The 25,521-nt window shown below is 38.7% G+C and overlaps 1 protein-coding gene across 2 annotated transcripts in view; it reads right to left on the bottom strand.

Moving 5' to 3' along the window:
• The window catches only part of PDZRN4 (PDZ domain containing ring finger 4), a gene marked incomplete at both ends in the record, with an annotated part of 347,625 nt that overhangs the window by 19,822 nt on the left and 302,282 nt on the right, over positions 1-25,521 (bottom strand). For both annotated transcript variants that reach the window (XM_079775777.1, XM_079775778.1), the window contains 2 exons: positions 395-457; positions 3,839-3,937. In XM_079775777.1, coding sequence (XP_079631903.1) covers positions 395-457; positions 3,839-3,937 — 162 coding nt within the window. The remainder of the gene's footprint in view (positions 1-394; positions 458-3,838; positions 3,938-25,521) is intronic.

The raw sequence follows: 25,521 nt of genomic DNA, 5'->3' as shown, positions 1-25,521 counted from the left end.
TAGATGTTACTACCCAAAGCAAAATCAAATCCTTTTCTCTAACATTTTACTTGGGACACTTGCCCTGGCAGGTGTGCTCAGCGGTTAGAACATCGGCCCTCACACCAAAGGATCTTGGGCTCCAATCCCGGTCATACCTGGGTTGCATGTTTGTCCCTGGTCCTGGCTGGGCACATAGGGGAGGAAACCAGTCCATGTGTCTCTCTCACATCAATGTTTCTCTCTCTTTCTCTTCCCCTCCCTCCCTCCCTGGTGCTACTCTCTAAAAAGCAATGGAAAAAATATCCAAAAAAACCACAAAAACCCAAAAAACAAACAAACAAAAAAACCCAACCCAACACAAAACAAACAAAAAGAATTGTAAGAAACTGAAGGAAATAACCACACCGCATACTTGCAAAATACGATCCCCTTCTCGAATCCGGCCATCTTTGGCAGCAATACTATTTGGATCTACCTGCAACAGAGAGGACATACATCTTCAACCTGATCTGAAATTTCCCCCCAAGAACTTAAAACTATAATTTAAAAAAATATTTCTACAAACCTGATTCACGATTCTCTATTGATTTTATAGAGTGCATTTCAAATTTTTCTCTGTGAAAAAATCACTGATTCTACAGCCACATAGTATTCCATGGTGTAAATAAATGTATCCCAGCTTTTATATCAACTTCTCTAATGCTGGGAACTTGGGCTGTTTCCAGATCTTGGCTATTGTAAAGAATGCTGCTATGACCATAGGGGTGCATATATTATTTCTGATTGGTGTTTCAGGATTCTTAGGATATATTCCCAGAAGTGGGATCGCTGGGTCAAAGGCGGCTCCATTTTTAATTTTTTGAGGAAATTTCATACTGTTTTCCACAGTGGATGCCCTAGTCTGCATTCCCACCAATAGTGCAAACGAAGATTCCCTTTTCTCTGAAACCTCGCCAGCATTTGTTGTTTGTTGATTTATTGATGGTAGCCATTCTGACAGGTATGAGGTGATATCTCATTGTACTCTGACCTTTACGACAGCATGGATAGACCTAGATATTATCACACTAAGTGAAATAAGCCAGTCAGAGAAAAATAAATACCATATCTGGAATCTAATGACCAAAATAAACTGGTGAACAAAATAGAAACAGAGGCATGGATATATGGAACAGACTGACAGAGGTTAGAAGAAAGGGGGTTGGAGGATACAAAGTAAAGAGATTGGCCAAAAAACATACATGCATAGCCCATGGACATAGACAACAGTGTGGTGATGGCCTGAGGGAAGGTGGGTAGGAGCTGGGTGGACATGGGTAAAAGCGGGGGGGGGGTATGGAGGACATCTGTGATAGTGTCAACAATAAAAAAATATATAGGAAAAAATAGTTGATTCTAAAAATGTAAATAAACTGCTTTAGAATTAGTAATAATACAATTAAAAAGACTAGAGAACCCTTGATTTGAAGACCATTTTTCCTTCCCTCCCTCTCTTTCTTCCTGCCTTCCTTCCTTGAGCTGTTCTTCCTTTTTTTATATCCATTCACTCATTTCTGTACCCCAACTGTCAGACATGGTCTTCAGCTGATGTTAATACTTAGGATTCTCTGGACCAAGAAAATTTACTTTCTACTAGGGTGATTTTTAAATCCTGCCTTGCTGTCTTAGAAAAGCTGATAGCTATACTGTAAGTCCATACTTCTTAAAGGATTTCTGTCTCATGAGCACATTAATTTATAAAGAGATTTATAATCTATGTTGCTTAAAAATTAAAAAGTCCTACCCATGTAGATTATTACTAGACACTACATATAGGGTGAAATATATTAACTAAAATGTTTTAGAATAAATAGATATTTAGCACGCAATAAAGAGTTTATCAATATTTTAACACGCCAAACTTTAGTGATGACTTACAATTTACTAGGGGTAATTCCACCTATCACATTTCACACGATGGCTTCAAACCATTTATTGAGCTTATTTCATCAAAGTTTTGTTGTTGTTTTTTCTTATTATTGTTGTTGTTTTAGGAACCTATTTCAAGTGTTGCATGAGGTTGATCCATCCTATCCAGATGTTAGATATTACTTGTTTATTAGGTGGTGTCACCTAATAAATGAGTCTTAAGTGATCAATCAAAACCAAAAAGACACTGTAATTACACGCAAGAGGTATAAGAAAAACATTTCTTCCAATATGTGTGTTCAGTGCCTGTGGCTTATTTACTACCCCTGGAAAGTCAAGTTCTAAAGCTGACATATTTAAATAGTAAACAGAGACTTACTAGGAGGAAGTGAGGGTTAATTAATCAATGGTAACCTGTTTAGAAGCCATTCACAATCTAAAACTTTGTCTTCAGAACTGTTATTAAACTAATATTAAACTTCTACATTTGTACCTCTGTACATATTACAAAAGAGAATCCTGCAGGTGTTTTCCTTATACTTCCTCACCATAATTGCAGGGATTATCATAGCTGTACATTTAAAAGATGTATATAAACTAGATATTTGCTGGAGATTTTTCCATTGTAAGAGCCAGTCAGTAAATTCTTTTTTTAAAAAATTATCTTTAATGTTGAAAGTATTACAGATATCCTTTTCCTTTCCCCTCTTTGCTCCCTCCCCAGGCCTTCACCACACTATTGTCTGTGTCCATGGGTTATGCATATATGCATATAAGTTCTTTGGTTAGTCTCTCTCCGCCTCTCTGAGATTCATCAGTCTGCTGCATGCTTCAATGTCTTTGGGTCTATTTTTTTTTATCAGTTTATTTTGCTCATTAGATTCCACATATAAATGAGATCATGTGATATTTGTCTTTCTCTGGCCAGTCAGTAAATTCTTTGGTAAAGTGATAAAGAGTAACATTTACACATTTATAGAACTGTATAGTTTTCTAAGTGCATTAATTATATTATCTTTTACATTTTCTAAACATCTGTATAGAAACAATGAGATAAGCATTGTACTAAGTTTCTAGCTGAAGAAGCTGAAGCTCAGTATGTCAGGTAATGTTTTCAAGATCATGGTCAAGAAAACTTGGAATAGCAATTAGTATCTAGTCTGTCTACCTTCTGCATTTATACACACACACATACATATGCATACATGTACATTTATTTATACATGCACATATGGAGGATTTAGATAATATATACATGTATATATGCATATATACATATATTTACATAAAGAGGTAATTTTTAATCTTAAGTATATATAATTTAATAAATCATACCTTACCGCTTCTCATAAAATGATTCTTTTGAGAGTTAAAAAAAATCACCTATAATAATAAATTTTGCTTCACAATTTTTCAAAGTAATTAACATGAAGGGTGTTTCACATTCAAGTACCTCATTTTTTAAATAGTAATTATGGGGTTGCATAAAACAAACTAATAGATGCATGCCTTGAATATTCAAATTTATTAATGCTGTCAGCAGAGTAAAATATGTGATTGTTGTGAATATTAGATTTAGAACAATTAGTCAATGCTATTGTTACAGCACTGATAGAAGACACAGTGGAATGGAAGGACAAATGTTTGCTGATCAAAAACTTTGCTTAACTTCCTGCATACTTATGGTCATTTATTCAAATTTGGACAATGTTACTATTTTTGCTTTTTTCCCTTACTGGGATTCTGTGGTGAAAGATCCACATTAAACAAGCTGATAATAATTACATTACTTGGGCAACATCATTTACTTTCCTAATTGAAAGTGACAAGTGTTGGAACATGGCCAATTCCTCACATTCAAGCCTCCCAAGGATTTTCTCATGGTGAGCCACTTTACTCCATTCCTCACCGTCTCCCTCCTCCGACCTCGCTGCGTGGCCTTTCTTACCTCGCTGACATAAATGCCGGTGTCTTCTTCATCATCCGTGCGGTAACAGACTGTCAGGCCCAGCTTCTCTTGACTGCTAACACGACACAACTCGACCTCCTGAGAAAAACGCACGCACAGTGACATTTATCTCAGAGAGGAATCCCGCAGCAGAACGGAGAACTCACGGATGCTCTGAGTTTCCCTGGGATGTTTTCATAATGATTGCTTAACTTTTGAAATTAAGTTGTTACCAAAATCATCAAAATAGACCTTCAACGTTCATTTCTGCATATTCAAGCCAATGCTTCCAATGTCATTGTATAGTTGGAAATGTGCAATTTTTGCATGAAATCATAAGCTTAAAACTCCTTAGAAATCACACAATGAAGTATAAATAAATGTGCATACATCCATATGATGGAATCAATAACATACTTGAGAATGTCCAAGCAGGTGGCAAAATGTTCATTAAAATATTGAGATTCACTGTGTCTTTATTTATATTTTAATAAAATACAGTTCAAATAAAAAAAGACTATATTAGATTCTACATTAATTCTTTTGAGTTCTATCCAATAAGATAATAAGCAAGTATTTTGTGTGGCTCAGGTCAAGGTTTCTATTATTTGGTAGAAGCTCTCGCCCTTGAGATGAAATGGGTTCATCCAGACTGAAGGGAGAGACCCATCAACAGTCATGTGGGCAGAGGCAATGATTCAAAATGCAGCAGTAAATGAACAAGGAAACACATTGACTGAAACACAGGGCTAAGAGGCTTAAAAAGTCAGTCTTTAGGTAATATATATTGAATCTATTTCCTGATTTATGTTCAGCAAAATAATAATAAATTTCAGTGTATTTCAGTTTTATATCATGAAATAGACTTGTACTACTCTCAGCAGCAGATGACTTTAGGATAAATTGCATAATTCCAAGGACTAAAACACAAATTGGAACTCTCATCCTGGAGCACCTGTTCCTGTTAGATGGAGAATATAAGGCCCTTTAGCAAATCACCAGATGAGAAAGAACAAAGTGCATTTAATGGAATCTGATGTCTGGATTACGTTTCTAGAACTCGGGCTCTGTGGGAACTGCAAAGGGTCCTGACTTGCTCACTGCTCCTTCTCCATGGTCTACAGCAGGGATGCACCGAGGGCGGACACTGGTTGAAGGGTGATTGCTTCTATTTCAAAATCTGTCCTAAATGCTTGTAACTTTCTGTGAAACAATAATTAAGTCATCTTTCCTCTTTTAAAAAATATTTTTTATTGATTTTTAGAGAGAGAAAAAGGAAGAGGGAGAGAGAAGGAGAAACATCATGTGAGAGCAAAACATCGATTGGCTGCTTCCTGCACGCCCCCTACCCAACCAACTGAGCCACACCCGCGAGGGCAGTATTGCCTCTTAATTGAAGGCTGATTGTGTTTGTGTGTGTGTGTGTGTGTGTGTGAGTGAAAATATTTCAAAGATTGATATTAATAAATAATCCATCTAACTGTCTATAATCTGAAATAATTACCAGGACTAAATAAAGAAAAATTCACTTTATTTTAAACAAGAGGATACTTCCCAGTATATTCTGCGTTACATTTGAAGTATCCTCCCTTTCAATTTTGCATTTCAGTGAAGGCTTTGTCTTTGAATAATAATCATTTATTTTAATGACATGCTATAAACCACAGGTAAATCCTTAGCAAGGGTAAACTATCATAAGCTCCAGTGACCAATAATTTCACAGCTAATATGAAATCAAATAAAATTGCAATCTCCTATCTTGAGACATGCCCTTCAAATTGGTGAAATACATAAAACAATGAATGTTGACTTTCTAACTGGTGGGCAAATATACTCTAAATTACATTATAATGATTAAAAAGGGCATGGTGTATGCTGAACAGTAAAGAAAATAGATGAAAAATCTTTTCACCTAAAGGAAGAATTGGGGGGAAAAAGTGATATGATTTGGCACCAGAAGAAAAAGTAATACCAAGCAAGGATATTTTCACAACTGGCAATAATTAATGCCTCCAGAGGGAAAGACTACTTGACTAAAACTGGGACATTAGGAGGGAATTACCGCAACAAAAGAGCTCCAATTACAGCAGTGAAGTGCACAGTTGAGGAGTAAAGAAGCTTGTGGTTCCTAAGAGGCCTACAAGGAAATCTAAACACCCATAAAGAACTGGGATTGGGGCCTTTAAATTCAAGCAAATGAAGAGCCTTCGTCAAAGCTCAAATCCATTGACTTTTAATGTCCTGCCAACAGCACAGGACAAAGTCCCTCCCAGTGGGCAGATGTTTCCCAAGGGAGCGTTCCTTTCCTGAGTGTGTTCTCTACTTGCTCCGTGGTGCACCCTGGCTTGATAACTGTTTAGAAGATGCATATCAAAATACTGTGCAATAAAATGGAACCAGTGCATTAAAATAAAAAGGGCTTCCCAGCTGGTGTTGCTCAGTGGTTGAGCGTCGACCTACGAATCAGGAGGTCAAGGTTTGATTCCCAGGTCAGGGCACATGCCTGGGTTGTGGGCTCGAACCCCAGTGTGGGGCATGCAGGAGGCAGCCGATCAATGATTCTCTGTCATGATTGATGTTTCTATCTATTTCTCCCTCTCCCGTCCTCTCTGAAATCAATAATAAAAATATTTTTAAAAATTAAAAGGCAGAATCTACCCCCTTTACCACAAATAAAAGCATTTATCCAAGAATCACCGGGGAAAAAAGACTAAGATCCTAAGGTCAAAATAACTTTTCAATATTGTCATCATATTGGACCTAAGCGAATGGGTGAAACAGGTCTCAATGTTCCCTACAGTACCTTTTGTTTTCAATATCTCCCTTTTATAAATACTCAGCACCCTCAGATTTCCTTTGATCTCCCTGAAGTTCTTAAGGACTGCCTGTCTAGGTAGCCAGTGGTATTTCAGGTGTGCCACTGTAATGACCTTTCTGCTAAAAATACCTGGGGTTTGGTATGATCTTCCATTCTCTCAAAGCTAGCTCCTGAGTCATAAATATAATTGATAAATCCATATTTCTTAAAGGGATCATCATTAAAATTACTTAAAATGTGGGCCATCCAGGGGCAGTACATACTAATAAAGAGTGAAAATGCCAAGCTTTAATTCAAACGACGAACTTTTTGGTGTCGCGATTTCAGGCTCTGAAGGAAACTCAAGTGAGATTCCCTGGATGCCACAAACCACCACTGTACACCAGTCCCAAGCGTGGACCTGCATTTCTCTCTCTGGTTGAGAATGCCTCAGACTACACATTTCATATTAGTACCCAGAAGTATATGCTTTAGAATCAAAGTTCCTTTAATTCTACGACAAAAGAACTCACACGCAGCTACCTGTAGAGCATGCTGTGTGCAGGAGGCCAGGGTGGCTTCGTCAAGCCTGCGTCTCTGAAAGGAATGCTCGGGCACGGGTTGCATTTAGCATTCCCTTCACAGTGCACCCAGACTCTGATTTCTGAAGAAACAACCTCTGGTAATAGAGGATGCTTTCCCTAACAACGCTCCTACCTTTCCCCCTGTCACAGAGAAGCTGTTTGATGGAAAACATAAAAGTGAAATGCTACCTTCTGCACATTTTCTGCACGGAGACGATTCAGGGGCGTATACAAATCAAAGCCGAGCCGATGCTCCCCATCCATAAGTCATTCGTGACTGCGGTGGAAGAGGCACTTCACAGGTCTGGGGAAGCTACATTCATTTTGGCTTCAGTGTGCTTTAAGATGCTATGTTCGGGAATATGTACCAAGTCCCTTAAAAAATCAAATCATGGTCTCTAATCCTGTGAGAAACTGATTATGTGGAGGTTGAGGGTGGAGTCTGAGATTGAAGTTAGAAAAGCTTGTTGTGAATCATCCTTCCAATCTTAGAATGACAAGAGGGGGGATTTCACATCAATCGGTTAGACTGCAGTGCTGGGAAATTTATATATTTTTTATAATTGGGATCTAGGGAGAAAGTAGGAACTTAAAAAGCAAAAAAAAAACCACTATGCTTGCTTTGGCTTTCTAGATAGGACTTTTCTGTTGGAGGAAGAACTGAGGCTTGCAGCTGCCTCTCATGGCTTTTTAAGCAAATTGTTTCTAAACTCCAAAGAGCTCAGAGGTCTGTCCCATGGAGGTTTTCCCCTGAATGGGAAAATTCAGAGGCTGCCGGAACTACTCAAGTCTGGAGAAGAGCCAGAGCTAGACACGATGGTCACTGATATTAACTGACAATCATGGGAGAGAGAGGTTATGTGTCCATACCTTTCTTTTTATTTCATTTCTTTTGCTGCTTTTTATTTGTCAGACAACATATGGACTACTATACAAGTTTAGTATTAATCATTGTCTTACACTTTTTATTTTTTAAAGATATGTTTATTGATTTCAGAGAGGAAGGGAGAGAGAGATAGAAACATCAATGATGAGAGAAAACCATTGATCTGCTGCCTCCTGCTTGCCACCAACTGGGGATCAAGCCCACAATCCCAGGGCATGTGTCCTTGACCAGAATTGAACCCGGGACCCTTCAGTCCATAGGCGGACACTCTATTCACTTAGCCAAACTGGCTAGGGCCCATTTTGTATTTTTTAAAAATATATAGTTTTATTGATTTCAGAGAAGAAGCAAAAGGAAAAGAGAAAGATAGAAACATCAATGATATGAGAGAATCATTAATTGGCTGCCTCCTGGCACACCCCCTACTGGGGATCGAGCCGGCAAATACCCTTGACTGAAAATGAACCTGGGACCCTTCAGCCCACAGGCTGATGCTCTTATCCACTGAGGCAAACTGGCTAGGGCTTACATTTTGTATGTTGATTAGTAACTAGAAAAAATCCATGCTTAGATATTTCAACAAAATATTTACTTAAAAAAATAAAGGGGAAATATGAAAATTTTAACCCCCACAGGTAAGAGAAGCCTAGATACTCTACAGCAGCAATTTTCAACCTTTTTCATCTCATGGCACACATAAACTAATTACTAAAATTGGTATGGCACACCAAAAAATATATCATATTTTTCCCTATTTGGCAATTAAAAAAACAGGTATAATTTTGATTCATTCACACTGGGAGACTATTGTTCTCTTTCCTGTTGTCATTTTTTAATTTGACAGTTGAAAGGAAAAGAGGGCAGTGCTCCTGACTAAATAGTCAGGTATTACGTTTGAAAAATTTTTTTGGCACACCTGTTGAAAATCGCTGCTCTTCTGTGAAAATATTGCTTCAATATCATCATCTCCTGGATAATGAAAACCAGGTATAATACTTAGTGAGAAATAAATAATAAAAGCCCTAGAGTACTCAAATTGCTATTAACAGACTCAGGCCATACACCCCAACTCCAAACATTCACAACAAGTAGCAGCAACTAGTAACTAAATCTCATTTCATAAGACATTACGGTGAAAGCAAAACAATGTGGCGAACACTAACATTCCTAACCCCAACCCCTAATTCAACTATTTCTTTTTCAATGATCTTGTGGTGAAATGTGGGCAGTGCTTAATTCCCAAATACCTACTCTTAGAGACTTTCTGGATTCTTTGGGAAATAAATTTGACACATTTTTTCTAGACCTAGGTGTCTGCTTCTCACTATGGGCTCTGCATTGCCTTAGGACAGTGGTCGGCAAACTCATTAGTCAACAGAGCCAAATACCAACAGTACAATGATTGAAATTTCTTTTGAGAGCCAAATTTTTTAAACTTAAACTTCTTCTAATGCCACATCTTCAAAATAGACTCGCCCAGGCTGTGGTATTTTGTGGAAGAGCCACACTCAAGGGGCCAAAGAGCCGCATGTGGCTCGCAAGCCACAGTTTGCCGACCACGGCCTTAGGAAGCCATGAATTACTCATTTTGAATGAATTTTATACTTTACCAAAAAAGAAATATCAATAATCGATGTCATGAGTTCTGGGCCAGGAACAGAGAATCTGGTGAGTGTGAGAGATGGTACAGCAGCTTTGTATTGTTACTTCTGTAGTGCCAACTAGAGAATCAGGCCAACTGTCCTTGAATGGGCTTTCACCCAGTCCTGCTCTAAATCAGAACAAAAGCATGGGAGGCAACAAGGGAAACACTTTTGTTTATGTCTTCAGATAGGTTCTTTTTTTTTCTATTTTGATTATGTATCTTTTGAGAAAACTGAAGTTGATTTTAGATATTAGGATCATGTGATTTACCTTTATAGGAATCCAGAAATCCAGCATTTTCTTATTTGGCTGCTGAGTTTTTGTTTGTTTGTTTTTTAAGAATTTTTTTCATGGATTTTTAGAGAGAGAGAAAGGGAGAGGGAGAGAGAGAAACATCGATGTGACAGGGAACATTGATCGGCTGCCTCCTGCATGTCCCCCATTGGGGATTGAGCCTGCAACCCGGGCATGTGCCTTGAATTGGAATAGAACTGGCGATCTTTCACTGTACAGGACAATGCCTAACCAACTGAGCCACACTAGTCACGGCATTGACTGCTAAGTTTTGAACAAACATTAAAATGATCATTTGTTACCTTACTAATGGCATTGCTAAATATCCAGTCATTTGTGGCCAGATTTTGTGACTTATACATTAGCTCCATCAAAATAGTTCAACATGCCATAAGCAATGTGTAGAATAGACTATTTCTAAAATGTCATTTCCACAATAGCTTCACTTTTAAAACATCCACTTTAAATAGTCCACTCTCTGATCAGCTCAGATACTCTTGCATTTGCACTCTTTGCTCTTCCACTAGACCTGGAACCTAATGACCCTTGTAATTTTCACTCTCAACAACTCCATTAGGCCTTCTCCTCTCTCCTTGCCCAGCATGGAATCCTTAGTCATAATAATTTATACTAATAAAAGGGTAATATGCAAATTGTTCAGTATGTCCTCACAGTAACAACTGAACAACAGGTTGCATGGGGCGACAAGGCTGGCAGGGGGTTAGTGAGGGACGACCAAATGACTGAACTGAACAGCAGGCTGTGTGGGGTGACCAGGCCAGCAGGGGGGGGGCAGTTAGGGGTGACCAGGTTGGCAGGGGAGGGCAGTGAGGGGCGACCAGGTCGGCGGGGGTGGGGGGGCAGTAAGGGAGGACCAGGCTGGTGGGGGGACAGTTAGGGGCAACCAGGCCGGCAGGGGGGGCAGTTGGGGGCGACCGGGCAGGCATGGGGGGCAGTTGGGGGCGATCAGGCTGGCAGGCAGAGGTGGTTAGGGGTGATCAGGCTGGCGGGGGGGGGGGCAGTTAGGGGCGATCAGGCAGGCAGGAAGGCAAGCAGTTAGGAGCCAGTGGTCCTGGATTGTGAGAGGGATGTCCAATTCGGGATGTCCAACTCCCCAGGATTGGGCCTAAACCAGCAGTCGGACATCCCCTGAGGGGTCCCAGATTGGAGAGGGTGCAGGCTGGGCTGAGGGCCCCCCCCATGCATGAATTTTGTGCACCGGGCCTCTAGTCTGTTATAAATATCCATAACTCCCTTATTCTCTGCATCTACAGTATCACTGAGTAAAGGGCCAGTCAATCATAGTTAAGTACAACTATTCACTTCCTCTATTCCTACCTGAGCAGCTGTGTAGTCCTGGAGAAAAACACACAACCCACACAACCATGCTATCACACTGTAAATGTGTTACCACTGTAAACTCGTTACTTGTCTAGTTGTACCACCTTTCTCAAATTTCCAACAGACCCTGCCCACTCTCAGTGATGACCTCACCTCATAGTTCATTGGACACTGGTAGATAATTACCACCTCAATTTTCTATTCTCCCAGACTAATATTTCACACCCCTTTTCTCTGCTACAGTGCCTTCTCTCTCTTTACTCTTAGGTAATCATCCTGTTCCATGCTCCATGGGAAAAAAAAAAGATGAAATTGAACCGACTACATCTTCCCTCCACTCAAAGTAGTAATATAAATTCATCTGTAACCACCTCGCTGTCTATCCCTCTATTATAATAAAAGATAAACACCCAATTCTATCAAAAGGCAATGCCTCCCCTCATGCTTTATTATTCCTTTTTTATTTTTCAAGAGTTTTTCTCATAGAATTATTTCTTTCCTTTCTCTTATGTCATCAGTTTGTCTTGTTAGATCATTTTCATTGCTATTAACCCTCCTCCCACCCCAAAACATTAATAAACTCACATGGGGTGGGCTAGGAGGAAATCCAATAGAGATGGTGATCAGCTCTAGGTTGGGGTTGTTGGAACAACCTAATAAAAGTGCCTTGGAAGAGATCATAAAATTGACCTTGGTGTTCATCAAAACCAAATTTCCAAGCAGAGAACTTCTCCATGAAAGAGGACAGAGATGCGAGACAGCATGTTACGATAGAGGAGCGTTAGCAGGTAATGAGTATGAAGCTGAGGGTGTAAGATTTGGGTAGATGAGAGGGCGTGGTAAAAAATAAAACTGGGGAGATAACCAAGGGCCATACCCTGGAAGGATGACCACAACATATTAAGTAACTTGGACTTTTTGCAAAAGTAGAAGAGGAGTCATTGTAAAGAAAATACAGTCTGATTTGTAGTTTGGAAAGATGGCTTCAGCATTAGCACAATGATCTTACTGGTTCTTATATTATTCTTTAATTCTCACCTGGGATGGAGCATTGGAGGACTTCCAGAAGAGTGTGTTGGGGTAGCAAAAATCACTGCTTGAAATGAGAGAACCTGATAGAAGCATGTTATGTAGGTAAGATGCTTGGAGACAAGAACAAGGTTGAGAAGCTAATGTTTGCTGTAATATAAACTGAGTCAGGGTGATTAATACAAGACTCTAGGAGAGAAGGGCTTGAATTGAAAAGTTGCTTGGTATTCTTTCCACCCTTCATGTCCACAGTGAACTTAAAAAGAAGAAATAGACACTGAACTTTTACATGGGCGTACAGTCCATTCTCTGAGAGGCTCAAACATCTATTGCCATTTTGATGGTGCTGCTTTTCACCTGGTCCTGCTGGCTATTGTATCTCCACTCCTGGCATCTGTAAATTGTCTTTTCTTTGAATTACTGAAAATAGCTTTTTCAAAAGAAAGTGTTAACAGCATTACTTTGAGATTAGCTATGTGCTCTCCACAAAGTAAATGGTCAAAAGGACAGGGTGCGCCTTTGTGCCTTGGAAGTCCCTGATTCAATGACTGCGCTTCTTGGTGACATTCATTGTCATGCTTTTGAGCTGGCTATGTTTTCATTAAAGAAGATACCGTGTTATTTTGGGATGTTGTTTTAAAGTAAACAACAATAACAATGAGAGTCCATCATTTTGAAGAGGCAGGCGTTTACTTGAGAAAGGCAAAATATCTATCTTTTTCCTAAGTATAAGGATCTATATAGATAATCTTTAAGTACTCTGGGTGGAAAAATGAGCATTACAGAAGAATTGCAGCAAAATTGAAACATTTGAAACAAAATTGAAACAAAATGATCCTCTAACCTGGCCGGGTAGATCAGTTGGTTAGAGCATTGTCTTGATATGCCAAGGTTGGGGGTTTGATCTCTGGTCAGGACAGATAGGAAAATCAACCAATGAATGCATAAATAAGTGGGACAACAAATTGATGTTTCTCTTTCCCTTTCTCTCTTTCTCTCAAATCAATTTAATAAATTATCCTCAAGAGTATCTTCAAGGGAATTTAGTAAACTCGGACTGAACTAGGTTATAAATATCAACATTGGGTGTGAAGCTATGCTGGTAAGGATTATCATTATTTATTTAATGGGTAACAATGTCATCGGCAGCCATCACTTTGGAATACTGGAAGCCCTGTTAAATATTTGGCAAAGGAGTTGAGACACTGCTTGCCCCTAGAGCTGTAGGACATATGAGTAGGGACAAAGAAGCCAAAAGGGCAGAATGAAGAGATAAGGATTGCAGTCTAATATAAGCCTAAGAAGGAGTATACATAGTTTAATAGGATTAAGACTGCTCCAAAGGGCATAGAGCTTAGGACGAATATTTACTGTGAATTTGGGCTAAAATTTAATGAAAGGAAAGAATGCGGGGCATTTAACAAAAACTACTTTTTGAAATTGAATGGATATATTAATATAAATTTATCAAATAACATTCCATTTATTATGCTTCATGTCGGGTCACTATGTTAACATGCAATAGACTTTTTTTGTGTGTGAACAATAGTGTAAATATACTATTTTCTTTACAGTGGGTCAGATTAATTGTAAAAGTAACACAGACCTGACATTACAAAACATTACATAGAATAAATCTGTGTTCTGAAAGTGGATCAAAGAAAGAAGTGTTTCATGTTATTATATTTTGTACCCAATATTTAAGACATTGGTTGAAAATATAATCAAATAATGAATTAAATTATTTTCTTGTTATGAAAATCCATAATATTGTTTGCCTTACTATGATCATCTAAAAATATGGTACTCTGTTCCAGCATCTGATGGTCAGTAAGAATCTTGATCCACAAGATTAATTATTAAAAGATGCTGGTATTCCACATCCAAAGATTAGTATCACAGTGTAAAATCACAAATCTCTTTGTAAATACATAGCGATTAATTGTAGGTAACTAGCTGATTCTGAATTCATGCATTTTACCATATTTGGTAGGTTCTACATTTTGCCACAGGCCATGAGCCCCCAGTGTCCACAGAGTTCATTTGATAGCACAGATTTCAGATTTTTCTGTCTCTTCTTTTTGGCGCTGGCTCTCCTACTTCCTTTTTAATGCCAGTCTATTATGATACATGAAATGCACTACATCCTTATTGTACTGGCAATAAAATTCTAATAGCATGCATTACAACCAATTAGTAGACCTGAATATCTCCTGATCTGATGAATGAGAAAGGAGGGTCTACATTTATCTATTTCAGATATTAGACATTGAATTCCAGACTAGGAGACGCCTCAGTTTATGTTAACACAACAGAAATTGGTCAATCCCCCTCAGAACTTCTCTTTATTTAAAAACCATTCAGGAACTTTTCTAGCATGTGTTATTAGGGAAACATAGAGGGAAGATTAACAAAGCAGCAGAAGAAGGGGAAATAAATAAACCTGTTGACAAGATGAACTTTATTTCCATCAGCTGGTTACTGGAGCAGGAAATACAGGCTTTTCTAATGAAGTGCTGGGCTATTATTCCAAGTTTTCTCTAAGCTCTTTCATAGTGGGGGGGTGGGGAGCTTTTTCCGTGGTCATCATAACAGGAAAAGTACAAGACTTTTAAACCAGTCAAGATCCCATAAATGTCATAAAAATTGTCCCACATTATTTTTGCCTATTATTTTTCTTGTTTGGTAAAGTAGCATTTTCATATAATTAAATAGGTTCACATTCCCTCATAGATATTTCTGATCTAACCAAGGAAACTAAACACTAAAATAAATCTATTAACAAAATATAACAAAAGGTTATAAAATGTGGAACTAAAAGCTTTGTGTTTTACTTAACATTTTTACCTTTTCTTCAAAATTCTCAAAATATTTGATGAGGTGTTTTTTGTTTTTGTTGCTCAAGAAGCAATATATGCATTTTAAACATGCCCAGTGTTAGAAAGGAGAAAGTTCATTTGGGGGAGGTATTGTACATTCTTAAATTCTACAGCAGCTTCCTCAAAATGTATATAACATTACTTAAAGGCATAATTGCATGTCTGTATATTTTCTAAATTTAGTTAGCGCTCCTTATCTGTACCCATCCTATATAATAAAAGGGTAATATGCAAATAGATCAAAAGGCAGAACAACCGAACAACCAATCAAAGCATAATATGCTAATGATATGCTAAGGCTGCTCAACAGCTTGCTATGACATGCACTGACCACCAGGGAGCAGATGCTTTGACCAGTAGGTTAGCTTGCTGCTGGGGTCCGGCTGATCTGGACTGAGTGAGATGGGCCAGACACACTCTGGAGCCCTCCCGCGGTCCCTCCCTGGCCCGATTGTGCCCTGGTGGGGTCCTCAGCCTGGCCTGTGCCCCCTCGCAATCCAAGACCCCTTGGGGGATGTCGGAGAGCCGGTTTCAGCCCGATCCCACAGGCTACTCCCCTTGGGAGAGCATCAGACACAGGCCTCATGGCTGGTGAGCACTGCTATGGCAGCGCGAACCTCTCAAGATCGGGAACTGATTGGGCGCGAGCCCATGGCAGGCACAATGGGACCGGGATGAGCAGGAGCAGCAGGCAGGAGCTGCAGGTGGTGTTGGACTGCGGGTTTCAATCTGATCCCTACAGGCCACCCAGAAGGACCCCACCTGTGCACGCATGCACTGGGCCTCTAGTAGCATCATAATTAACAATAGACTGTAATATTTATCACAAATATTATCCTATCATGTGAGCTTGTACATTTTCATAAGAGTATATATATATACTCTCACATATGTATTGATTTATTCTAGATGGTTTAATTTCCACAGTGACTGGTGCATAGGTATGTAATTGTACGTTTGTATAATTAGGATGCCAACGTGTATCATCTTAAAGGAATGTGAGTAGCATTTTATGACATAAGATAGATAATTAAATAGAATACATAATCAGGTTAATTTTAAAATTTTTATTTATTTAACATATTTATTTATTAAAATTATTTTACTCAACTATTTACTCAATTATTTTATGTATTGCTGTTTCCTTGGGCTTTTGTGGAGTATGCATGTTTCTCTACTTGCTACTAACGAGATTAGTCTGATCATTTTGGCCACTTGAAAATTAATTTCAATCATTGCTTTATGTATTCTGCAGTCTAGTTTGGTAACTACATAAGAACATGAATCATCAAAATTAACCTGACCTACATCAGCATCTGTTCACTACCACATAATTTATAATAGCAAAGTATCATAAATGCCCTCTATGTCCAAACTATCAGAGTTCTTGAATAAATAAGGGAATATCTAAATGGTGGGTTTTATGACTCTGAAGAACTTTTATAGTATAAAAATGATCATGATAAAACTACATAATAAAGCAGCACACAAGCTTATATAACATATAATCTTTCCTCCTCCCATCCCCCTTTTTTCAGTCTTCTAATCAAAGAAAAATTCCTGGAAGAAAATATGAGTAGTTCACTTCAGTTGCTATTATTATAATGATGATTCCTTTCTTTTTAAATATATCCTTTTATTTCCAAACACATCTTCTGTGAGCATTTACTTACTTAGAATCAGAAAATAAGCATTATTTAAAAATGCAAATATTAATTATTGAAAAAATTAATAATAAATTATATGTATGTTATGAAGCTGCAGATCTCTATTCCTTCCCTTCTACCCAATCACTGTTTTTTTTTTTTACTAGAAAACATTGACTAGAAAGCAAGGAAATAATGTAATTTGATCAATTCAGTGGAGTGAGAAGAAACTAAACACAAACGTCAAAAAACCACTATGTGTGAGTAAGAAGCTCAAGTGGCTGTACAGGCATGTCTCGCCTAATCCATGAGCAACAGAGAAAACTACTTAATAGAATAGGGTCTTTGGAAAATGAGGAGTAGTTGTTTTGAGGCCTTATCTAATAAATAAAGAACAACATGCAACCCTGGCTGGTTTGGCTCAATGGATAGAGCATCAGACTGTAGATTGAAGGTTCCCAGGTTTGATTCTGGTCAAAGGGCACATATCTCAGCTGCAGGCGACCCAGGTCCAGTAGGGGCATGTGCAGAAGGCAACCAATTGATGTGTGTTTCTCACATCCATGTTTCTCTCTCTCTCTGTCTTTCCCCATCCCTTCCACTTTCTAAAAAAATCAATGGAAAAAATATCCTCAGGTGAGGATTAACAAACAAACAAACAAAAAAAGAATGTGTAGGCAATGCCTGAGAATTCTCAATGCCTGAGAGTCTGCAATTTCAAAATGGTGCATAGCTTGAAAATATTATTTTGTCTTAATGTAAAGGAGATATACATGCTAAACCTCAGTTGTTCTTAAGCCCAAAGTACAGCCAAGCATTCCAGCTATGGAGTGCCAGTGCCTAAAGTTCTTTGTGCTTGTACTGGGGCCAAATCTCTACATGATGAACAGGTCGGATTTAAGGACGCTCACAAATCTAATCATCTTCCCAACCTGACTAATGATGTCACCATTGTGCTAATCGAGCTACTTTAAGTCTTCAGGATTATCTTATAGTCTCCAGCTCTGGCTTTTTTCCAATAATTGGTCATTGCTTACAAAATTATTCTTTCTATTCCTTCTGTTGTTTTACTAGTTTGGTCCTCATTTCTCTTCTCAGCCTTTTCTAACCCTCCTGAATCCATCTGGAATATTACTGCTTGGTTAATTTTCTTAATATCCTAAGGATTGCCAGAAGCTCTGGGAGGATTTTGAGGGGTAACATGAGGAACCCTAAATACTATAGGAGAGTGTAAAGCCAGAAAAATACTATATTTTAATGTCTGCTTTTTTAAAAAAAAATCTAAAAATAGGCATCTTCTAAGGAAACTGGGTAACTATTATCTGTGCATTTAAAATGAATAACAGACATTAATGCTGAGGGCAGAGATTATTTCTTTTACCTTAATACTGCATTACATGATATAAAAATAAATATTGCCTGAGTAAATGCAAAACTCCAACAGAACTCCTATAAAACAACTTTGTGTCTGACACTAGGTATTAGGGATACCACTTTGAGAAACAAGACACATGACTTATTGTGTCACTAAAGTGCTGTTCTAAAAGTCTTCTAATACCATTAGGTGTATCCAAATTTAACTCAATATTTAATCTAGGGCAAGCATGTGTGTGAGGGAAAGGGCTTGTGAGAGCACGTGTGTCCATGAATTTATAAAGGGGCAAGAAATGTATAATACAGAGACATAGTAATTTCTGCACACACGAAAATCTGGAAACACACCCATGCTAACGCAGCCTCTGGAACATACACTGGCCCTACAAGACTCTGTCCTTCCTGCTTGCCATGCCACTGCTACCCAGCACCCCAGGTAGTCACTCCCTCTGAGTGCTCCCGACTAAAATGCAGAAATTCTGCAAATTACTTCTATAATGGGCAATGGAGAGGAAAAATGAGATGAAATGCAACATAGGAAAAGTCCATTTGAATTCTATAAAATGTTTTCTAATGATGGAGTCTATTAGGTCTTGGAATGATCTCAGCAGGAGAATGTGAAGGCCGTGTCATGAGAAGGACTTTAAAAATCTCAGTGAAAAACCGGCTTTAACTGTCAATCGGGCACACGTCGGCAGCAGAGGAAAGGCAGGGCCGTTAGAACATTCCAGGGTTACAACAATCGTTGAAAACTTATGTGTGACCGAGAAAACCTTGCGATTTACTACCGTGTGCTGGAAGGGAAAGGACACTGTCGTCTCAAAGATTCATTCTATTTGCTTTCTAGGGGGGCGGGGAATCCGTTTAACCTTCAAAATATGGTTCCTGAGTAAACAGTGTGAGGCAGGATGGGCTAGCAACGAGAAGCAGCGGGCTGCCTGCCATCAGGAGTTTTCCTAACCTCTGCACGCATCTCATGTAAAGAAAATGTTCATCTGAAGAATCTTCAACTTTCCACCGTGAATGGAAGTTTTGTTAATGACCGCCCTGTGGGCAGACCACAGTCCTGCAAGCTGCTCCTAGATTTCAGCTCTTTCTTTCCCAGATTTTGTGAGCAATGTACTCAGGTACATCGATACCCACAATCCATGTGCAAAGAGGAAAGAAAGAAAACATTTCTCATACAGAACTATACTGTGGACTTCTCTTCAGTGCTGGGTGGTCCTCTGAGACCTTCATTTCTTCCCTTCACAAACACAGACGAAGTTTAAGTGCCTTCCTGTGTATTTAATTTAAAAATACCAGCCACCCTATTGTTCAGAACTAAGTCCGTTTCATCAAAAAGAGGCTCCTAATTCCTCAGATACCCTCCATGCATGAGGTAATGAACATTTTAGGATTTTAGAAGTACGCTTCGCAGTAATCCCTTAGGTTTTTCTATTTCACAGAATTTACTACCCATTTTGCTAAATGCCTAGAGAGAATTGGTCCAGCTCATGCTTTCTCTGTTAAAGCTCCTGAAACCCTTCAGTTGTGAAAACAGCCTAATGAAAGTAGCCTCCTTATCCTCCTCCTGCACTCGCAGACTATTCTGGAATGAACGTCTCACATAGGTAGGCATAGCCTCGATGTGTTTTGGGGCTATTTGGGCGAAAATAGAAAAGTCTCGGAGCGAGACAGACCAGTCTAGAGGTAAACAGGCTGCCAGCGCGGGCAGCTGTGCCATGACAAACACGCCTGTGTTCCCTGCTGTCGTCTCACTTATCAATTCTGACAGGTGACTGTCTTCACTCCCTGGAACATTTATCAAAGAGGACAAATCGAGTGAGTGTCAAGCTTGCCGGAATGACGTTGGTTAGTAGTTGAGTATAAGGAACACAGGGCTCATAACCACTTGTCATGCAGGGGAAAGGTGACAGTCTACCTAAATAATCTTTGCTTGTTAGAAAGAAAGCCATTTACAAAAATTTATTTGAATCTATACCATTCCCACCTCCTTGATCCAAGTCCTTTTCAGTTCACACCCGGACTATAAAAATTGGCCTCTAATTTGTCTCTCTTCTTTGGGTTTTGTTCCTCCAAATTTGTTCACACTCTTACAAAAATGGGTTGATCTGGGATACCAACCTGACTCCATCACGCCTCTTTTAACAGGGTGTGTTTCTGTTGCCTGTAGTATAAAGCTCAAGTTTCTATTATCACATAAAAGGCATTTCCTTATCTGGCCCCTCCATACTTGTTCAGCCTCATCCTGTATCTTTCTTCACTTCTCAAAACATACTGCCCAGGTAGTCTGAAGTATCTGCCGTTCCTTGAACCTGCTGTGCTTGCTGCTGCTTCACAAGTCTGCCCTAGTTCTTGCTTTAGATATCTGCTTGCTCGAAATTCTTCTGAGGTGACATGTCCTCTCTGACCATTCCCCAAAGAATTAGTCAGTGGTTTGTTTCTCTGTCCTATTTATGTATTTTATTATTCTGTGTGTCTCACAGTAATGTAATTATGTATGTCTTCCTGCTTCCACATCTAGACTCTGAGCTGCTTGATGGAAGATAGAATCTGAAATATCATATTGCTCAAAACTATTTTTTCTGACTTTATCTGAATGCCCATGGCTATCAGAGAGCTAACAGGAAAATATGCATCATAGTAGAAGTGGAAGTCATTTCAAAATCTTTGGGTCTAAAAGAAAATTTAATGTAATATGAAAAAATGTAAAAAGCCTGCATGTGTAATCATTTATTGTGGAATACCATGATCTGTGTTCGCCTACAGAAGGATTGAGAACTTAGAGTGCAATTTTCTTTTCTTATTTTGTTCCAGTTTTTTTGAGGTATTATTGATATACAGGAAATTTTAAGGTATAAAATGTGATGATTTAATATATGTATATATTGTGAAATGATTACCACCATGAGCTTACTTAACACCTCCATTCCCTCACATAATTGTGTTTTTGTGGGGAAACCATTTAAGATATTCTCTTAAAACTTTCAAGGATATAATATAGTACTGTTAATTATCATCATCAATAGATTCCCATAACTTATTTATCTTATAGCTGGAAGTTGTACCTTTTAACCAATATCTCCCCATTTGCCCCAATCCACAGTCCCTGGCAAATACCATTCTACTATTTCTTTGATTTACTTTATTTAAGATTCCACATATAAGTGAGTACATATAGTACTTGTCTTTCTCTGTCTAGCTTATTCACTTAGCATAATGACCTCAGTTCATCCACATTGCTGTAAATGGCAGGATTTCCATCTTTTCTATTGTATGTACCAGTATGGATCACATTTTCTTTATCCATTTATCTGTCAACTAGAGGCCCGGTGCACAAAATTTGTGCACGGGGTGGAGGTAGGTGTCACTCAGCCTGGCCTGCACCCTCTCACAATCTGGGACTCCTTAGGTAGGGTCCCTAGGCCTGGCCAGCAATCAGGGACTATCAGGGCTTTCCTTCCCCCAGCTGCCAGCAGCCCTCCCCCCAAACCCCAGCTGCCACTGCTTTCCATCTGTGCAGTGCTGCTCCCCCTTCCTCACCACCGGTTGCCTCCCTCTGTAGGCAACAGGCATGGGATATGATCATGTGGCTGACCTGGGCCTCCCTCAGTGGGGCAATTGCTGGTTGGGGCATCCGCGATCGACTGCCCAGATGAGGGAGGCCCCGCCCAATAGTCTGGGGCTCCGCAATTGATTGATGCGCAGAGGGTGGCCTGGGCCTCCCTCTGCAGGGTGATTGTGGGGCGACGGCGGGGCCCCCTGACCAATTGCATCACACTCGCTTTGGCTGGCCTGGCGCCAGTGTGTGTCCTAGCATGGTCATCTGGAAGGTCATTCTGCTGTTCAGTTGTTCAGTTTATTTGCATATTACACTTTTATTATTATAGACTAGAGGCCCAGTGCACAAAATTCGTGCACAGGAGAGGGGTGTCCCTCAGCCTGGCCTGCACCCTCTCCAATCTGGGACCCCTCGGGGTATGTCTGACTGCCGATTTAGGGGCATTAACTCCAGCCATTAGGAAAATCACACAGAATGTCCTTGACATACAAACAGTGTGGTTTTATGAGTTGTTTTAATAATAATGACCATTCCTTTAAATAATATCTGCTTACATACAATACAGCTGGTACTATGTGAATTCAGAATGTTAATATCACAAAATCATAGAAGTTTGTAGTGGAAATAACCTTGAATTGTCTAGTCCAAACTTTTATAAATATTGGAATTCCCTTTTCAAAGATTTTGAATGCTTTTTGTCCTAAGAAGCTTAACCAACTTTTGAGGCAACCCATTTCCTTGAAAGGATGGGGGACTCCGGCGTCAGGCAAGCAATGCAGGGACTGTGGGACTCAGGCGGGGCTGAGGGGACTGGGTGCCGCCATCTTGTGGCTATGGGTGCCGCCATCTTTGTGATGGCATGATGGTCAATTTGCATATTCCCTCTTTATTAGATAGGATGGACACTTAGGTTGTTTCTATGTCTTGGCTATTGTGAATAATGCTGCAATGAACATGGAGGTACAGATATAACTTTGTGATACTAATTTCATTTCCTTTGGATATATACCCATAAGTAGGACAGCTGGATCATATGATAGTTGTATTTTTAACTTTTTGAGGAATCTCCATACTGTTTTTCACTGTTTTTCACCAATATACTTTCCCACTAACAACTATTAGGGTGCAATTTTAAATCAAAGAATACAATTGTATATAAAGTTGTAAAACTAAGGGCTGAGATGAGTTTTGGATGTAGGGTATATATGAAACTTGAAAAACAATAAAACACTTAAGTAATTTAGTTAATATTGGCAAAAATTTCTTTAATTTGCAGGAATTTGTTTAATAAAAAATACAACATTGTGCCAGACCTTTCCTTAATCCTCTACATCCTATTACCAACTCTTCAAATTTGCCTCTGAAATACATGCTTCAAATGTATCCCTGTCTTTAATTTTTTGCTACTCCTACTGCTGCTGCTACTGCTACTATTAGGGCTGTCCTTACTCCAGTCTAAAAAACAATCTAATACTTTATTCATTTTATTTTTAAAACACACAAAAAAATTATTTGACAGACATATACTGAGCACATACCTAATGAGATACATGCGAAGTTGGAAGAAAGGAGCCAAAAGTTTAATGGGAGAAACTAACATACATTGATGCTGCCATAGACTATCATCTCCTCTCCTGTTCCAAACCCTAGAATGTATAAGAAAAGTGATTTAAAAAAAACCACAATGATGCTTTAAAATAAGAAAAGGAAGCCTTGTAAACTGTGAGAAATTTCAGGAAGATGAAAAGCAGAAGGGATTACATTAAAGCATGAAGCTCAAACAAGACAGGATGAGAACCAAGGGGTTGACTGGAAAGCAACACTGAACCAGCAAGGCTCTGAGCCTGGAGCTCCAGGCATACTGAGGGGTGGTGGTACAATGTGAATCCCTCCTCCAGCTCCATTCTCCCTGCCAGCTCAGAAAGCCAAGAGTCACAGGTCAGCTTGCTTACCCCTACCCATAGCCCTAAGACATAAGGCTGTAGTAGCCCCAAACTTAGAGATATGAAATGGAATTAAGGGTAGAGCTGTCATAAGATTAGGAGGTAAGGCAGGGAGTGTTAGGGAGGCAAAGGAAGAAGAGCATTTCAAGAAGATGCAGATGGCTAACAGCACCAAATGCTGCTGAAAGGATAAGCAAGTAGGTGGTATGACTGGATTTGGTCACTCAGTTATTAATTTTCATCCTCAAATTACATCTTAATGGGCTGAGAAATGAAATGAGATTTTCAAAAAGTGGCACAGAATCAGAATATTCTTTTAAGATGGTTAGGGGAAAAAAAGAATAGAGAAGATGGAAGTCCAAGATCCAAATAGGCTTCATTCTAAGCATTTCTTTTTAAATAAAGGACACATCTCTATTTGGGCCTGATGTGACACTCAGATTATTTTTTCTTGTGGGCAGCTCACAGCTGATGTTTCAAGTACTTGTACTTAGACCCTACAGTCCATAAGACATAGAATTTCATTTACTTCTTTCTGTTTAAGTATTTTTAAATCAAGGTGATAAAATTGAGACTTATAATAGTTAAATGATGGAATATACCTATATCTATCTTTAACTACATACCTCCCAGCCAGTGTATTATATGTTCTCATATATTATCTCATTTAATAATAAGAAATATTTATTATTAATATTCTCTTTGCACTGATGATGAACCCAAGGCTCATAGAGATCACACAGGTACTAAACAGTGGACTTTGACTTGGGCTTATTCCAAATATACCTAAATAAAAAATTTCTTTCACTCAGAGTGCTATAATAAAGCCTTTATTTGTTGGGAACACAAATTTTGAAGAGTTATCTTGCAAATTAATGGGTAGGTATTTATAGGGAACAATAAATGAAGACTTCGTGAAGGCAATTTATTTTATATAGATGGAAAATAAGTAAAATAATATGGGTGTCAGAAAATATTCTAAAAATTTTTTAAAGTAATTGAGTATCAGATCACCCTACATTATCATGTTCCAGATATCTACAGTTTGTTTTATGGCTGCTATACAATTATACATGTGTTCAAGTTCATTACAGAAAATGACAGGAAATGACTCCAAAGATAATGTCTCCACACCTGAGAGAAGTCCCTGAGAGAACATATGACTTTCACTGCTTTTGACAAAAATAATAGGAATGAATCTGGAATGATTAGTCTGCTTTAGAAATGGAATAATGCTAATACATTTTCTTCTATCAGAGTCAGCCAGTAAAACTAATTGAATATTCACATGTGCTGCCACCTATATGAATTACACTTGGTCTGTGAACTTGTTTACCCATTCAACATTGGGTTTTATTGCATTAGATTAGATTACTAAAATATTTAAGGTGGATAAATCCTAAAGCACATCATTTGAAAAATTCAGACAGACCTTGAAATTAACACAGAAGAAATCAAGCAATGGGAACTTTGGCGGTCATCTGGATTATATGAAGTAGAGAAACACAATTTTGGAGTCTCATCAATTTTCATTGTAAAGGGAGAGATTTTGTTAATTTCTGTGTATATCAGTCAGGAAGTAGTTAAATCATTCCTAACTAAAAACAGAAGTGTCTTCACTCAGGGACTCAGTTTTCCTTTGAATTTCCCAACTAAATTGCTCATATTTCCTTAAAGCATATTTAAAACTTTTGTTTTAAA

Source organism: Cnephaeus nilssonii, assembly GCF_951640355.1.
Source record: "Cnephaeus nilssonii genome assembly, chromosome: 6".
Lineage (NCBI taxonomy): Eukaryota > Metazoa > Chordata > Mammalia > Chiroptera > Vespertilionidae > Cnephaeus > Cnephaeus nilssonii.
Note: the sequence above shows the minus strand (reverse complement) of the source record. Positions and strands in the feature narration are given on the sequence as shown.